The sequence below is a fragment of the Dromiciops gliroides genome, chromosome 1, assembly GCF_019393635.1.
Source record: "Dromiciops gliroides isolate mDroGli1 chromosome 1, mDroGli1.pri, whole genome shotgun sequence".
NCBI classification, from domain to species: Eukaryota; Metazoa; Chordata; class Mammalia; order Microbiotheria; family Microbiotheriidae; genus Dromiciops; species Dromiciops gliroides.
In genome coordinates, this window is record NC_057861.1 from 699312813 (window position 1) to 699330948 (window position 18136).

The window sequence follows — 18136 nt, forward strand, 5'->3', positions numbered from 1 at the left end:
GTCATGGGAGGAAACATGAAAGGTGCCAAAAGAACCTTGCAGACCTCCCAATGGGAGGCATGACTTCTGTGTCACGCAAGAGGAATTTGCTTATAAAAGCAGTTAGCAGTGTTAACAGCCCCTTACACCAACCAGCATCTATGGTTTTCCAACTTTCTTCATCTTCCAATTGAGCCTCACAATTAGACTCTATGGTATTATCATTCTCATTTTACAGACAAGGATACTGAGGCTCCAAGTCTTGCCGCTTGTCCTAATCCTGCTAATTAGTTGACAAAATGGGGATGAAGACAGCACTTGACTCAGTCAAAAGACCTGAATTTGCATCTCGGCTCCATCAATTATCTAACCGGGTAGCCATGCGCAGGTCTCTTTCCCTCCCCAAACCTCAATTCCTTCATTGTAAAATGATGGGGCTGGGCTAGAATACAGTAAATTACGACTTACAAATGTAAAAAACATTCTTAGCTCGGCAGCCAAACAAAAATGGCGGATGGGGGTGGGCCTAGTTTGATGACCACCGAACTAGATAGTCCAGAGCCTTCTTCCTCTCAATCTCCAATCCCAAGACCCTGTCCACCTTGAGAGACTTAGCATGCTAGGAACTATGATTCCAGTGTTTGGACCTGAGGGGATTTAATTGGAAGAGGCTTCTGGGAAGAGATGAATTAGTCCTGGGTTTAGGAGAGAGGGAGGTAATAGAGACAGGTGACTTTGCTTCTTGGAAAGACAAATTACCTCTGCAGGAGTGGACCCCTGCAGACCTGTCAAGAGCTCTAGTCAAGCTTGTCTCCCTACCCCCCACTTCTTGCCAGACCTCCTTTTTTGCTCCAACCCTCCTGATACAGTCCTGGGAGGGGAGAGGGGGAATTGGGAGGGGGGAATCATCCTTCCCAGTGTCTTTCTTTCAACCCAGTTTCTTTTGGGTGGCCTTGGCCCCAGGGCTGGAAAGTGGGTACTTGAGCTGTTCCTGCTGCCACTGATGCTGCCCAGGGCTGAGATAAGTACCTGGTATTTTAATGGCTTTTGACTCCTGCTAGCAGGCATTGCTCCCCTGGTGACAGAATGCTCTGTCACTCTGAGGGTTATGGGGCCTGAATTTATCAGCAAAGCCTGGCTGCTCATTACTGTCTTCTCTGTCACCCACACATACACAATGTCTTCACCACCAAAGACTGGGGAGGGGGCATTGTCTAATAGCCAGCCTCATGCCCTAACCATGCTCCAAGTATGGGGGAAGGGAAGGAGGCCTTCTCTTACCTGGGCCTCACAGCTTCCCCTCGGTGGAATCTACCTTTGAAAATGATGCTTCAGGGGAAAGAACACTGTGTCCAACAGCCCACTGAATCAGCCCAGCCCCAAGCTGGGCCTGTGGCATTGCCAGCTGAGGGCATATATGTGAAGACTCCCATTTCTTTTCTCTCCCTCCAAACTCAGGAGTCTTCATCCCAAAGCAGACAGAATGCAGTGCGCTCGCTCTCTCTCTCTCTCTCTCTCTCTCTCTCTCTCTCTCTCTCTCTCTCTCTCTCTCTCTTTCTCTCTTTCTCTGTCTCTCCCTCTCTCAGGGGAAGTAAGAGAGGGATTGTTTATCCATGAAGTGATAAATGTTTTTTCTCTGGATATAGGAAGGTTATGTCAGCTCTGAACTGAGAAAACCAGGAGAGAGACTCCAGGCCCTTGGGGATGTTCATAGCCTGATTTGACAAGAATGGGAGATCTGGGGTTGAGGAGGAGGGAGAGAGACAATTCAGCAGTGGAATTCTGTTTGAGAAACAGTAGTTATTAGTGCAGAGCACCGTACTAGGCACTAAGGATACACAGATGAGACTACTGAGAGGATGGTGCCAGGGCAAGAGCGTGGAATGGGGATGGCCTAACTTACCCAGAAATCCCATGAGTCTCTATTCTCAGGACTTCTTGTATACCCCAAATTTGAGGTGGTGATGAATGAATCAAAGAGATATCAGCAAAATGTGGTGAAAAGCATTCTGAGAGGGCAGCTAGGTGGCACAGTGGATAAAGCACCAGCCCTGGATTCAAGAGTACCTGAGTTCAAATCTGGCCTCAGACACTTGATACTTACTGTGTGACCCTGGGCAAGTCACTTAACCCCCATTGCCACGCCAAAAACCAAAAATAAAAGAAAGAAAGAAAGAAAGAAAGAAAGAAAGAAAGAAAGAAAGGAAAGAAAAGAAAAGAAAAGCATCCTGAATTTACAGTGCAAAGGCCTGATATCCAAAGCTGTAACTACAGCTGGGTGACTGGAGATTTCCCCCATTCTACCAGCATCTAGGAGGTACTTTTCCTCCCAATGACAGTTGTCTACTCACCCCAGCCCCAAGTCATATGGTACTACCCTTAAAGGTTTCATCCATCATCAGGGTTTACCTGAAGCTGGATCCTATGATGTTTGGACTTCCTCTCTCCAGACAAAACTACACACAAATAAGGCAAACAGTTTTCTATTCTATGTCTACCTCCCCCCCCCCCCATTAATTTGCCCTCATAGACAGAATCTCTAGTTATAGCTCTGCTGAATTCAAATCCTGTGTGGCTTACCATCAATCAATTAATTAATCAATAAGGCATGTATTTGGTTCCAGCCATGTGCAGGCTACCATACAGGGTGCTAGAGATAGAAAAGACAAAACAAAACAACAAAAAGCAGCAGTCCCTGCTCTTGAGTAATTGACATGCTATTGGGAAAACAACCAAAATATATGTGTATATATACAGAATAAGCACAACATAAATAAATAGAAAGTGTTTGTGTATAAAGTATTTGGGGTAGCTATGTGGCACTATAGTGCACAGAGCGCCAAGCCTGGTGCGGGAAAGATTTGTCTTCCAGAGTTCAAATCTGACCTCAGACACTTCTTAGCTGGGTGACCCTGTGCAAGTCATTTTTCAGTCGTGTTCAGCTCATCATGCCCCCTTTTGGGGTCTTCTCGACAAAGATACTGGAGTTGTTTCCTCCTCTGTAAAAATGAGCTGGATAAGGATATGGGAAACAACTCCAGTATCTTTGTCGAGAAGACCCCAAATAGGGGCATGATGAGCTGAACACGACTGAAAAATGACTGGACTGAATATAAAATAATTAGGAAAGGAAGTAGCCAGCATTTGAGAGAGGGGGACCAGGAAAGACATTATGTATAAGGCGTTACTTGAGCTGAGTCTTTAAGGAAGTGAGGACTTCTTTGTGGTAGAGATGAGGAGATTGTGGATCCCAGGAATAGGAAAGGGTCAATGCAAAAGCGTCTAGATGGGATGGAGTGTCATGTGAAGAACAGAGACATATACATTTCTAAGCATATACAGACTAAATATATACAGAATCAAGATAAACACAATGGAGAGAAATAAAAAGCCGGGAGGGTGGGTCACACATGTGACCTTGAGAAAATCACTTCCCCTCTGAAGTCCTCAGCCTCTTTATCTATAAAATGAGGTGGTGGGGCTAGATCATTACTAAGACCCCTTTCAACCCCAGATCCTAATCTCTGAGGTCAACTGTGTAGTCTCTCCTAAAAGCTACCTAAAGAGAGAGAATAAGTACATGGTCATTGGCTTATGAAGGGAAAAGCCTCTAACCCCAAGCCAAAATATTCATGTTTTCACATTCCTGAAAACCCGTGTGCAATGTGACACTTCAAGACTTCCCAAGGTCCATGGCTCCCACTTCCATCAGGGCAGATTCCAGCCCGGCCACACCTTAGTGACCACTTCCAGGAGTTGCTGGGGCCAGAAAAGGTCCTCACCTGGTGTCTGTGCTCTTGGAGACATGCCCCAGAGTGATAACATTAGATAACCCACATGTGTGTGCTAAGCATGTTTGATGTCTGACCATTTGTCTCATTCCCCGGCCCTTGGTGACTGACATTCAGTAACTCTCTTTTTTTTCCACTTCTGCTACTATCCCAGGAGTTCCCTGGAAACCAGAAGCAGCCTCTCCACTGATCACTACAGGTACCGTTCTCTTCCATCCCCCTTCCATTCACCTCCCACCACCCTGACCCAGCACACCTAGCCTAGAGGCAAAGGATCCCACCAAACAGCATGGTTTGACCCCAAACTGGAAAGTAGGAAAATAGAGGATGAGATGAGAGGAAAGACATGGATTTCTTGCGATTTCAGGGCAGCTTCTCTGGCCCCAGCAGAAGTAATGTCCCTTTTCCAGAACTGAAGGGACCTGAAAGGCAAAGTAGCTGCCAGGAGTTGGACCACACAGCTGGAAGCTCTGTTAAATTTATACACATTATGGGGCAGCTAGGTGGCACAGTGGATAGAGCACCGGCCCTGGAGTCAGGAGTACCTGAGTTCAAATCTGGCCTCAGACACTTGACACTTACTAGCTGCTGTGTGACCTTGGGCAAGTCACTTAACCCCAATTGCCACACACACACACACACACACACACACACACCAAAAAAAAAATTATACATATTATGCCTGAGTTTCCCATCCTGTCCCACTCCCCGAGCACCAAGCCCTGACTTAGGCTTTATGGAGAGAGGCATAAAGACAGAAAGGAAATGCTATCCCCTCAGAGACCTGATCATCTTAGAAAAAAAGGAGAGGAGCATACTAGCAGCCTCATGTATATACACATACACAGTTTAGTGGGCTCTTGAGACCTCCAGACCTGGGGAAAATATATAACTTAAGTTACTTGGATTTAAAAAGTGGGAGGGGAGAAGGAGGGCAGCTAGGTGGCAAAGTGGATAGGGTGCTGTACCTGGAGTCAGGAAGACTCATCTTCCTGAGTTCAAATCTGGCCTCAGATACTTACTGTGTGACCTTGGGCAAGTCACTTAATCCTGTTTGCCTCAGTTTCCTCATATGGAAAATGAGCTGGAAGAAGGAAATGGCAAACTGCTCATGTATCTCTGCCAAGAAAATCCCAAATGGGGTCACAAAGAATCAGACATGATTGAAATGATTAAACAACAAAAGAGGGGGGAGAGGGGAGTGAAAAGAAATGGAGAATTCATGGGGAAAGGACTATAAGATATAAGTTGTAGGCTTACCTCCAACCAAAAATATGACTGGTTTGTCTTCTGTGCCTCCATCTTTGTCTGTCTGGTCCCTCCCCTTTTCATTACAACCTTCTCCTGGTTGGAAGAATAGCAATAGCCCCATGTATCATGCTTCCACCTAGCCAAAATACTCCAACCAGGCCTGCATCCTGTACCTCAAGCTATAGCCCTTGTCTTTCCTTGACTTTACCCCATCAAAATGACCCACCCTCTGTGAAACCCCCTGCGAGATGAATGGCTAATATGGTAAATTAAAGCAAACTGTTAATGGATGTTTTTGGTCAATAATTAATTATAAGCTAATAGCTCATAATAGTTTGTTCTATTCCTATAGAAGGAAATTTTAACCAATAATGAAAATAACTCAGACTTACAAGAGTCGAGGTTTAAGATAATCACATAAGGTGGACAGTACAAGTTTCATTATCTCCGTTTTACAGATGAAGAAATTGAGGCTCAGGGAAATGGCTACTGACCTGTGCTCCTTCAGGTCTGAAGTATCAGGGTTCAAACTCATATTCCAAGTCTCCTTTCCTTTCCACCGACATCATGCTGCCTTCTTAACATGACGCCCTAAGCCAAAGACATGAAGCTCTAATGGTGAACTTTCTGTCACCGTGGCTTACTGGTAGGAGAGAGACTTGACAGAAGTACCTGTGGGCAGCTATGTAGCACAGTCAATAGAGCACCGGCCCTGGATTCAGAAGGACCTGAGTTCAAATCTGGCCTCAGACACTTGACACTAGCTGTGTGACCCTAGACAAGTCACTTAACCCCCATTGCCCCGCCCCCCCCCCAAAAAAGTACCTGTCATTTCCCTTAAATCAACCCCAGAGATGACAACCCATTCAGTCAATGTGGTCCTGGTACAATGTTTTAAAAGAAATATAATCTCATTACTTTCAAGTATTGTATATGTTAGGAACTAAGGCATAAATGGACCCTAACAATAATGTGAAGGGAATCATCTTAAAATACCATAATTCATAATAAGCTCTCAAAAAACTATGAATTCATGAATGTTACCAAATATAGTAAACCCTCTTCTGTTTGTCATTCCGTTAAAGCGAATTTCTTATTAACCAACAATGAAAGGCAATGGTCACAGGGCAGCTAGGTGGTTCAGTGGATAAAGCACTGGCCCTGGATTCAGGAGGACCTGAGTTCAAATGCAGCTTCAGACACTTGACACTTACTAGCTGTGTGACCCTGGGAAAGTCACTTAACCCTCATTGCCCCCCCACAAAAAATGGCAATGGTCAAAATGATTCCCCTGCATGTTGATGGGGCCATGTAGACAACAGTGTAGAGGAAAGAGCACCTGACTTGGAGTCTGAGGCCAGTACACAGGAAAGGCTTTGGAATCAGAGGTTCTAGGTTCAAATCCCACATCTGGTGCTTACTACTGATGAGAACTCGGTCTATGTCATTTACCCTGGACCTCATTATTCTCCTCTATAAAATGATGAGGTTTGACTAGATGACCCCTAAGGTCCCTTCTAGCTCTAGATGTACACTCCTAAGAGCGTATGACCTATATGTTCCTAAGAGCGATGACCTGAATTCAAATCCTGGGTCCAGTTCTATCATCCCAGGATCGAACCAAGAGCCAAAAGGAATCTTAGATATCATGGAGTCCAACCCCCTTGTTCTGTGCAGGAGGAAACTGTGGTCCAAAGGAGGGAAATGACTTACCCAAGACCACATGGGTAGTAAGTAGCAGCGTCAGGTTTGGAATTCAGGTCCCCTGATTCCAAAGCCAGTTTTCTTCCACTGAATCATTAAAGAAGGATCTATTTAAGTTCAGTAATTACAGGGTAATTATGAGAATTGAATAAGATAAAGCAATTTGTAAACTTTAAAGTGCTGTAGAAATGGAAGCTGTTATTATCCATGTGAACTTGTGAACTGTATGAACTTCCATGTTTCTTCTGTTTCCTTATCTGTAAAATCAAGGGGGTCTGATCCAATGAGCTCTTAGCTTCCTTCCAGCTTTGTATCTTACAGATTGGGGGAGGTAGACATTGGCTCCATAGCAACAGAAGCCTTCAATGATGACATACCTGAGGTGGCAGTAAACTGTACTGTGGTGCTCAATCAGAGGCAAGATGACCATCTATTGAGGATGCAGTTGAGGAGAGTTCATGTGTGGGGTGGGAGCTGGGGTCAGATACCCTCAGGGGTCCTTTTCAGCTCTGAGAATATGATTCTCTCTTTTTTTGTTTGTTTGTTTTTGTGGGGCAATTGGGGTTAAGTGACTTGCCCAGGGTCACACAGCTAGTAAGTGTTAAGTGTCTGAGGCCGGATTTGAACTCAGGTCCTCCTGAATCCAGGGCCGGTGCTCTATCCAGAGAATATGATTCTCTATGGAGTAGAGCAAGGATGAGTTTCCAGCATCGATCCACAGATAGGTGGCTCTCAAGAGGGTCTTGCTCAGACAAATGTGGGTAAGAACCTCATCCATTCTGGACCAGTTTTGACTCAGGCTGATCTCAGGGGGTTCAGGTTTGGTTGGTATTGGAAGTAAATCAAGGGAAGGGTAAGAGAACAAGCATTTATCAAGTGTCTACAATGTGCCAGACACTGGGCTAAGCACTGTACAAATATCATCTCATTTGATCCCCACAACAATCCTATGAGGTAGATGCTATTTTAACTCCTTTTTACAGATGGGGAAACTGAAGCAAGCGGTGGTATTAAGGGGTTTGCTTGGCGTCACCCTGCTAATAAGTGTCTGAGACTAGATTTGAACTCTGGTCTTCCTGACGCCAGGCCCAGTGTACCATCTAGCCACCCAGGTACTCAAACTGCCAAGATATCCATAAACTGTAAAATATTTAACAAAAGAGGTTTGCTTACCAATAAAATGGAAAACCTAAACAGCCAAGATATGGAATTAATTCAATTAGGCCCAGCCCCCTTCACCTCTGTATTTGCCATGACGGGGGCACCAAGTCAGAGGGGTATGTTGACTTACATCAGTGAGAAGTCCATAAGGAAGCCCTCACTACTTATACACTTTTATGCCTTAGGCACCTGGGAAAATAATTAGAGCTTGAGTCTTCATGCCCTGGACCATTTAAGTCTCATTTTCTTTTGAGGGGAAAAACTAGCCAATGTGACATATTTTCTAGTCTTATTAGATGTTGCTTCTACCATATCCTTAGAAACCCTAATAGCCCACTAAGATCCCAGCCACCCCAATTAACAGAGTTTCATTGCCCAGTGCACTCCATGTAATAAGCTATTGATAGATGGTTTTTGGAAGACCCAAACAAGAGAGAGTTTCTCCCCATCACTCTCCCCATCCCGATAAAAGTGGGTAGAGTTTCATTGGTATGAGCAAAAAGGCATGTGGTAATGCAGGCCCTGGCAGATGGATTGGGTGGAAAGGAGAGCGGTAACTGTTTGGGGGCTTTCTGCTTTTGAATCTATCAAAGCCCTTTGTTAAAGGTAGACTTTATCTCTCCATTGTGTCCTCTCCAGAGCTGATTTAACATCTATGGGCTGGGGAAAGAGCTGGAATACCACGAAGGGAACTGCTAATGGAACTCATTACTCACAAAAAAAACACTACTCTAAGCCTGAGCCATTTGGATGGGGAGATGATGTGGCCCCATTTGCTTGTTAGAAAAGGTTCAGTTTACAGTCAACCCCAGCTTTTAAGGCTTTTTGGAAGCTGGGGGAAGGGGACTGGGAAAGAGCTGCAAATAGCAAGAGAGGAAAGGAAAAAAATCATACAGTACTGATTTTCACACTTTAGTATCACTGATAAGAGTAAAGCATTTTTTTCTAGCGCTGAGAATAGTGTGGTGCCTTGATAAGACCACAGAATCCCAGGACTGTAGGGTTGGCAGGGACCTTAATTGCCATCCAGTTCAAATCATACCCAAAAAGGGATCCCTGCTACAACAAGCCCAACAAGTGGCCATTCAGCCTTTGCCCAAAGACTGCCAATAAGGAGCAACCAATAGCCTCCCTAGGCAGTAAATTCCACTGTAATTAGTAGGATTTTTTTCCTGACATCAAACCTAAATTTGTCTCTTTGCAACTTCCAGGTCTAGGACTCAGAGAGGTTCAGAATGAACCCACCCTGTGACCTTCTGCAATTCACTTAGCTTCTCTGTACCTCAGTTTCCTCATTTGTCAAATGGGAGTAACACCCTGCCTTACCTACCCCACCAGGTAATGGAGAGAACCAAAGGAGATTGCAGATGTAAAATAATAAAACACAAAATAATCAGTGATTTCTTTGGTATAGAAAATCCCCAGTTGAGGAGACTTTCTATACCAATGTAAGTCAACAACTTCTCTGCAATTTATAGAGAGTGACCTATAGCAGTGGAAGTTTAAGTGACTTGTTCAGGGTCACACAGCCAGTATGTGTCAAAGATAGAACTTGAATCCAGGGCTTCCTGGCTCTAAGGCCAGCTCTCTATCTGCTCTACCACACTGCCTCTCTAGTAAAGATTTGAAAGCACTCTGCAAAGTTTGAAGGTGTTATAGTCATGAAAGGTAGTGTGGAAGTTATTATAGGATTCTTTCCCAGGGAGTCAATAAAACTTTCCTGAGGGGTAGACCATTAGTGTAGATCTAGGTTTCTTCATTTAGAAAATGAGCAGATTGGTCTATCTGATCTCTAAAAAAAAAATTTTAAGCCTTTCAGCTCTAATATTCCATGAATTGATCATCTTCTCCTGCATTATTCTCTTTGACCAGACCCAGGAGGTCTCTCTAAAAGTGTTAGGCTTTTATGAACACCTTTCATAGGAGGTTCTGCCTGTGGGATTTAGGCAATGAAGATGTGCATCTCTACAGCAGCACCCAAGCATGTACATTATCTTCTCCCTAGGCCCAAATCCCAAATTCTCTTCTTTTTCAGAGCCTCCAAACAGTGATATGATTCAAGTATCTCTCAGAAATGCACACACTGAGTATGAAAATACAAATTGTGATGTGGGATATTTCAAGAATCCTGGGGGAAAAAAGTTAGTATTTCAGGAAAATGTAAATGAAATAAAATCAATACAAAGTATGGACCAGGGTCAAGAACATTGAGGTTCACTTCTTCCTGAAATGCCAGTAGGTGATAGAGAAGAAAGCACTGGAAAGATTTAAATTCAGAGTATCTGGGTTCCTATCCAAGCTGGTGACCTTAGACAAACAATCAATAAGCATTAATTAAGCACTTACTACATGCCAGACCCTGAATTAGGCGCTGGAACAAGTCATTTGACCTCTCTGTGCCTTAGCTTCCTTCTCTGCAAAATGGGAGGGTTGGACTAGAGGACTTTTTAAGGCTCTCTTTGGCACTTATCCACTTATTCATTCAATTTCTTCAAATATCGAGGAACTGGACTAGCTGGTTTCTAAGGTCACCTTAACAAGATTGTCATCATGAAAGAGAGTTCCAAACCTTAAAATGTAATATAAATGGGAGCTGATAATTTTTTATTATTGTTTCAACTATGAGACTGTGATTGTATTGGGAAAGGGGGGACCCCACCTGAATTCATCTCCCGGGCTGATCTATCATTTGGCCAAATCTATTCTGTTCTTCCTCATGGCAGGCACACTTTGATCCATGAACTCCATACATTATAATCTTTGTGTCTCCATCGATGCCTTCCCCTCAATGCATAGCTGTTAATGAATGAATGAATGAATAAATGAGGAATAAATGAAGGTCAATGGACACCTGCAGTCTGTGCCCTAGTGAGGGTCCAGCTGGAAAGTTTACTCACCATGTGAATCCACCCGTTATTCATTTTCAGTTACATCAGACCCTCCGGTTGGGGTTTTCTTGGCAAAGATAATGGTTTAGCCATTTCCTTCTCCAGCTCATTTTACAGATGAAGAAACTGAGGCAAACAGGGTTAAGTGACTTGCCCAGGGCCACACAGCTGAGTAAGTGTCTGAGGTCAGATTTGAACTCAGAAAGATGAGTGAGTCTTCAGGACTCCAAGCAGGGCACTCTATCCACTTCATCACCTAGAACCACCCACCACAGGTTTCAGCAAAGCAAGAAAGCCCGACTCCTGACTGTTTTAGGGGCTTTCAAGGGGTTCTGTTGTCCCCAGGACCTACGTCATTAGCCCACAATAACAGAATCCTCAGCTCATAGAATCTTAAGCAGGGACATTAGAGGTCATTTAATCCAATCAGATCCAGAAAAGGAAAACATGTCTTATCCAGGGTCACAGAGCTAGTTAGTGACAAAGGTAGGAGGCCTACTGAGATTTTTGCTGTTCTGGCGTTGTGGGATTCTCCCCCTGCTCGGTGGTAAAGGGAGGGCTGGACAGAGACAGTTTGCCACATGTGCTGCATCTATTGCCATGCACTGGCCGGCTTTTCATGATATCACTGGAAAAACTTGCAGATTGGCTCATTGTCTTGGAGGAGTCCTAGACTTTGGGGATAAAACTCCCAGAGCCCAATGGCAATCTGGGACTGCAGCCCACTTAGGAGGTTGGGATCCTGTTCCCAGCCTGGGAATTCAGGAACCAGGACCTTGGTGGTCAAAGGCCCCTTTTCAAGAGACTGATTTTTCCCTAAGAGTAGGCATGAGAGGGAAGCTAAATGCTGTGTGTCTGTGTGTGTGTGCCCACACTCAGGGAAAAGAGGAGAACATCTTACCAAATTTTTTTTTTCCATGCAAAAAATCCACTCTATTTCCTCTGCAGAGTATAATTAGCATTACAGAGGCAGTGTGATATAGTGGGAAAAGCACTGGACTGGCAGTCAGGAGACCTAATGGGGAATTGTGCCACAAATTAGCTTTGTGACCTTGAGGAAATCAATTCCGCATTCAAGGCCTCCATTTCTGCATCTACAAATGGGAGGTGTTGGGGTAATTTCAATTCAACAAATATTTATTAAACATTTACTATGTTTTAAATGGAAAAGATACAAAGACAAAAAAAAAAAGCCCTGCCCTCAAGGAATTCACAATCCACTAAAGGATACATGTTAAAACATAAGATCAGGGCAGCTAGGTGGTACAATGGATAAAGCACCAGTCCTGGATTCAGGAGGACCTGAGTTCAAATTTGGCCTTAGACACTTGACACTTACTAGCAGGGCACCCTGGGCAAGTCACTTCACCCTCGTTGCCCCGAAAAACAAAACAAACAAAAAAAAACCACCCATGAGATCAAAGTGTATACAAAGTAAACGATTTCTTAAGTCCCTTCTGGCTCTAAATTTGTGTTTCTCTAACATCTGACACTTGCTTTTTCACCAGAATGTATAGGTTTCGGGTATATAATTAAAATGTGCCTAGCCTTCTCAAATATTATAGGAAAAGTTACTGCCTGGAGGAAATAGATTCGGTCATTGCTACTTATAGAGAAAATGTCTTGTAAAAGGAGTTGGGGGAGGGGAGGGCAGGGCAATATGCCTAAGTTGGACCATTCTGTTGCCTAAGAACTGTAAATGGCTCCCTCTTCCCTCTAGGGCAACATACCAAATTCCCCTGTTTGGCATTTAAAGCCCTAGCAAGCTGGCTCCCACCTATCATTACAGATTTATTTCACATTATTCTCATTTACACACTTTGTGTTCCAGACAAAATAGCTTACTTGGCATTTCCCCACATACAACATTAGAACATTACATTTTTACATTGTACAACAACACGCATCATACAACTTTACAACATTACATCTCTGGCCTCTGTCTTTGTGTAGAAACCACCTCCCCATGCCTGAAAAGCTTTCTTCTGACCTCCACTTCATATAATCCCTATCTCTCTCCGTAACACACAGGACTAGGCCTCCATTAGTCCTAATAATGAATCCTGTGAAGTGGTTGCATTATTTGAGTTTGCACTGAACATTTATATTGGGTTCTAACTACTCACCATAGTCTATATTATTATAACTTTGAATGGTGCAAATTCAAATACATCTGACCACTTTATGGGATTCGTTATTGGTACTAATAAAGATCTAGCTGTAATAAGTATATTTAATAAATTCTTTTTGGATCGAATTGCACTGGGGGGATGTTGACTACCATGCCCTTGATTAACTGAGGAGGGGAAGAGGTAGCCTACTTCTGGGATCTTAGCTTTGGATGTGGAACAGGATTATAGACAGGGTTGGGAGGAATCTCAGAAACCATATACACCGACCATCTCATTTTACAGAAGAGGAAACTGAGACCCAGAGAGAAAGCCACTTTTTTTATTATTGTGGCCCCAAGGCACACAGGCAGTAATTGGAAGCTGAGTCCTCTTGCTGCAAATTCAGTGCTTTTACCACCCCATTCCTGATGAGCTCAGCCTTATGTTGCGGAGCTCACTTCAGCTTGGTTCTGGAGAGGATAAGAGTTTGGATGGTGCTCATTCTTCTTTAACTCGGTCATTAAGTTTAGGCCTGAGTTTCCATATTTTTTTTTTTTACGGGGCAATGGGGGTTAAGTGACTTGCCCAGGGTCACACAGCTGGTAAGTGTCAAGTGTCTGAGGCCGGATTTGAACTCAGGTACTCCTGAATCCAGGGCCGGTGCTTTATCCACTGCGCCACCTAGCCGCCCCTGAGTTTCCATATTTTTAAATTCCAGAGATTTACACTTTCCTTCTGGTTGCAAAATCAGGCTTCTTCCTATTTAGTCTTAATTAGTTCTTTTCCTTGAAGAGGAGGGACAGATGTCAAGTTTCTTGACCAAAGGTAGACTTGGGATTTCAGTTTAGCTGAGTTCCAACACTGAATAACCACTGTATAGTCAGCTCTCCCGAACTAGCTTTGGTCAGAAAGAGACAAGTCCCCACCCTCAGAGAATTTGAAGACAGTTCTGCTTAGGGAGAGAAGTTCTGCATCTATAGAACTGAGAATAAGAACAAACCAAAGCATGATAAGTTCTTGATGTGATAGGAGAAGTCAGGAAGCTAGAACTTTCATATGCAGCAGAGCCATTTGTCCTGAAGAATGAGCAGGAAAGGAATAGATGAAGAGAAGAGCACTCTCTTCTTCAGAAGGGGGGTGAGGAGAAGTGTGTGATGTGAGCAAGAGTGTGGAGATATTATCCTTCAGTACCCAGGCCAGGAAGGAACATGTACTTTGGACACGGTTCCATTCTCAAGGCCTAGAAATCCCTCTTGGTCATGAAGCTGTAAAGCCCAGAATCTCAGGATCTCACCATTCCGAGGAGCTCAGGAAAATCACAACTTCAAGTAGTCTAAAGGGCAATGGAAAGATTGAAGGTGAGGGGGTGTTAACAATGTAATCAAGGAAGGGGATGTTTAATGGGGAAAGTAGATGGGCAAAGCATGTAGTGAGAGTAAAGAGTCATGCATGGGCAGGCAGAGCAAAGCAGTCATACCCACGAAAATATTAAATGAACCAGAGGAAGGCCTCTGACTTGTGGAGTTAATGTTCGAGGAACAATTAACAGAAAGACAATGAACTTGGCCCAGTGGATAAAGCACCGGCCCTGGATTCAGCAGGACCTGAGTTCAAATCTGGCCTCAAACACTTGACACTTCCTAAGCTGTGTGACTCTGGGCAAGTCACTTAACCCTCATTGCCTGGCCCAAAAAAAGACAATGAACTTGGATCTGAATTACACACACCTGGGTGATTGTCAGAGCTCTGTCACATGCTACCTAGATGGGCCCATCACTTAACCTCTCTGGGCCTTAGTATCCTCATCTGTAAAATAAAGTAGTTATACTAAATGACCTAGAAGGTCCCATCTAGCTCTAAGGCTATAGTCCTCCAGTGTGAAGTCCCAGAAGCAGGAATGGGCTGGAACCATTTCAAACCATGTTCAAATTTTCAGTATAAACATTTAATTCAATTCAATTCAAAATATTTAATAAGTACCTACTCTGTGCCAGGCACTGTGCTAAGGCCTACAGATGCAAAAAGGAGCAAAAGATAGTCTGGGCCCTCAAGGAGCTTACTATTTAACACAGGAGACAACTTCAAACAAATATATGCAAAGCAAGCTATATGCAAGATAAATATGAAATCATTAAAACAGGAGGGAAAGGGGAAGCTAGGTGGTGTAGTGGATAAGGAAGACCTGAGTTCAAATCCAGCCTCAGACATTTAACACTTACTAGCTTTGTGACACTGGGCAAGTCACTGAACCCTCATTGCCCTGGAAAAAAAATAATTCGGATTAAATTTAAAACGTGTTCCTCCATTCCCCACCCCCCAGCCAGTTGTTAAGCATTTGCTAGCACATAACTTCATGGATGTATTTCTATTTGCCCAAGTGAAAAGAGTACCCAAATTATTGAGCTTCCCTGTCCAAAGGCATTAAATTCAGTCCCTCCTATAAAGCAGATCCTTAGTCTGAGAGATACCTGCATCTGTCAATCTACCCAGTGCCCACTATCCCTTGGCAATACCCACCTCCCGTGGTGTCTACCAAATGTCTAAATGGTTTGGAATGTAGGCATTGTCTGTATGTTATTGAAGGGGTATTATACCTAAAGCAAGTATGTGCTTGAAATGGGATGGACTGGGATGAATGGAATTTGGAGGGCAAAGGGACAGGGGAAGGCCACCCACTGCGGTTGCCTTCATCAGAAACCTTGGGCTATTCCAAGAAGGAAGAAAATATTGAGACTAAGAGGCAGTTGATGGAAAGTGCCCATAGTTTGTTCTGTTTTTTCGTTTTCTTCCTACTAATTTTACATTTTAAAAAACCGCCACGGGGAGAAAGTTGAGTACATCCCCATTGTTTCTGCCCCTCGAAGGGAGAAGGTTCCCACCGTCTCTGCCCAACAATGCCAGAGGCTGGGGCTCGGTTTGCATCGCTGCTCCTAAGCCCGGCCCCCAATTGCACTCCCAGCTGATGGGGTTGTCATGCGGGTGGGTCCCTGCAGTACACACAGGTTGGGAGCGACGAGAGTCCCCTCCCATCAGCCAATGAGCGACGGTCATCAAGGTTCCATTTTAGATTTTATCAATGTGTGCCTGTTGCCCCGGCAACCAGAATCAGCCTATCTCAGTGAGGCTTTATCTGGCTGGCTTTTATAGCTGGGAGCTTCTCCCTCTACCCCACCCCCCAAGAGCACCATGTGGCTCAGATGATTAGTTTTTTTTTTCTTCTTCTTCTTCACGCAGGCCTAACTGGCAAAGTGTGCTGGGAATAAGATAAGCATAATTTAGCTGAAGAGTGGGGAGGGTGCTTGCCTTTCTTCGCCCCCCCCCACCTACTCGGTGGTCTCCTTCCCCCCCCCAACCCCCACTCTTTCCCCCAGCATCATAAGGGAACCGCAGATCTATCATAGGTGTTGTAAGGCACAGACGATGAATGGGGCAGATATGATTCACTCCGGGAGATCTGGCTGAAAAGAAAGAGTTGTGAGCTGTGTCCTTGGGAACTCTGGAGTTTGGGCCGGGACGAGCAAACAGCCACGGGCTGCTGGCAGGATCGCAGAGAGGCAGGAGTCCTCGTCCGGAGCTCAAGGGGCTGTCCTTGCCCTTCTTCTCTCCCAGGGCCAGGTGCAGTGAGGATGGTGGGCTGGCGGAGGCCAAGGGCGGCCAGCGGCCCGGCGGCTCCAGGTGGCCCCGGACGCGGCCCGGGAAGCTCCCAGAACCTGCAGTAACTAACGGGCGCCGGGAGGCAGGCGGACTGTGACATTGCCCTGGCATACCTCGGGTGGCGATGTGAACGAGAAGAGAGCTTGGCGGAGGGGAGCCGCGGGCGAGCGAGCGAGCGCAGAGAGCAGAGCAAATGAATTTGTAGGCTTTGTGTGCCTGTCTCTTTGTATTTCTGAAGTGTACTGTACTGTTGCGGCCGGCCGGGGCTGGGGCCATGTGCCGGGGAGGCTGCAGGGACCGGCCGCGGAGCTTAGGGACTGGTCACTCAAACCCGTAGCCGTGGGGGTCCGGCTGGGAGCGGGTGGGGAGCCTGGATCCAGGCCGGGGTAGGTGGCCAGACAACTTTCAGCTTTGGCTCCCAAGCTCCTCGCCGAACCCCAATAGCAAGCTTCATGTTCCTTGGGGAGAAACCGCTTTGAAGCTACCTTCTCGAGCAGAGAGAGGCGGCCGAGTATTTGAAAATGCTCAAGCTAAAGGCCTTCTGTTTGGATTACTGGCATTTTCTGTGTCTCCAGCCTCTTCACGGGTTCTATAAAAGGTAAGGCAGCATTCAGTCTGAGGAGTGTTTGTGGGCTGTGCAAATGCTAATGGATGGGGAGGGTTCACTTCGGGGCTGGGGAAATTGCTAAGAACACTTCAGAGCAAACCGGTCAAAGTTCTTCCCCACAAAGCAGGGATTCTTAACCTGTTTGGGTCCTGACCCCCTTGGATGGGCAGTTTGATGAATTCCATGGATGTCTTCTCAGAATCATGTTTTGAAATGCATAAAATAAAATATCTAGATTACAAAGGAACCCAGTTATAGTGAAACACAGCTATACCCCCCCAAAAAAATTAAAAGCAAGTCCAAGAATCTCGGATTGAGCAATCTTTCGCTGAGGAATAATTTGGGAGGCCTTTACTGAAGGAGAAAGTGAACTTTGTTTCTGAACTTTCACTTTTTTCATTCCAAGTTAAGCATCAGGCCTGACTTCACTCAATGGTGTCCCCCACCCCCAGTGGGCACCTCTGGCCTGCCCAACAGCAGCCGGTGCCTGGAAGGCCGTGGAAATTTGAGTGATGCTGATAAGTTGCCTGCCAGAAATATTTTTGATAAGCACTACCATTCATTTTCCTTTTATCCTGCGGAAGAGACTGCCCGGCTCAGCCATTGAAGCGGGCTGACACTTCTCAGAGCCAGTCTGACAGGGAAGCCCAGCGTGATTGATAGAGAGTGGGGCTGCGAGGAGGGAGAATAGCTAACTAGGCCCTCCAGTACTGGGGGACTTGCCTACATACTGGAAGAGCACAATACAGCCTACGGTGACCCTTAACCCAGAAGCTGATCCTTTCTTTTGGGTTGGTGCCATCTCACTCGGGAGTGTAGCTGGGAGGAAGAGTGTGAGTTGGGGAATTTCGGAAGACATTCCCATACGTTAGCGAGGGGAGGCATGGAAGGGAAATACCATGGGCGGGATTGTTAATAAATCTTGCCTAATTCTTTAGAAATCGTATGCAGTCCATATGTACACCTTGGCTAAGTAACCATCCCCAGACA

General features: G+C 45.1%; 1 protein-coding gene across 7 annotated transcripts in view; it reads left to right on the top strand.

Moving 5' to 3' along the window:
- Positions 1 to 18136, top strand: part of IQSEC1 (IQ motif and Sec7 domain ArfGEF 1) — an 801393-nt gene that overhangs the window by 549025 nt on the left and 234232 nt on the right. For 5 of the 7 annotated variants that reach the window (XM_043980833.1, XM_043980814.1, XM_043980849.1 and 2 more), the window contains one exon: positions 3925 to 3969. The exons of 1 other annotated variant lie outside the window; for it this stretch is intronic. In XM_043980833.1, coding sequence (XP_043836768.1) covers positions 3925 to 3969 — 45 coding nt within the window. Of the gene's footprint in view, positions 1 to 3924; positions 3970 to 16914; positions 17138 to 18136 lie in introns of those variants that run through there. One more of the 7 variants, XM_043980842.1, reaches the window with a different exon arrangement.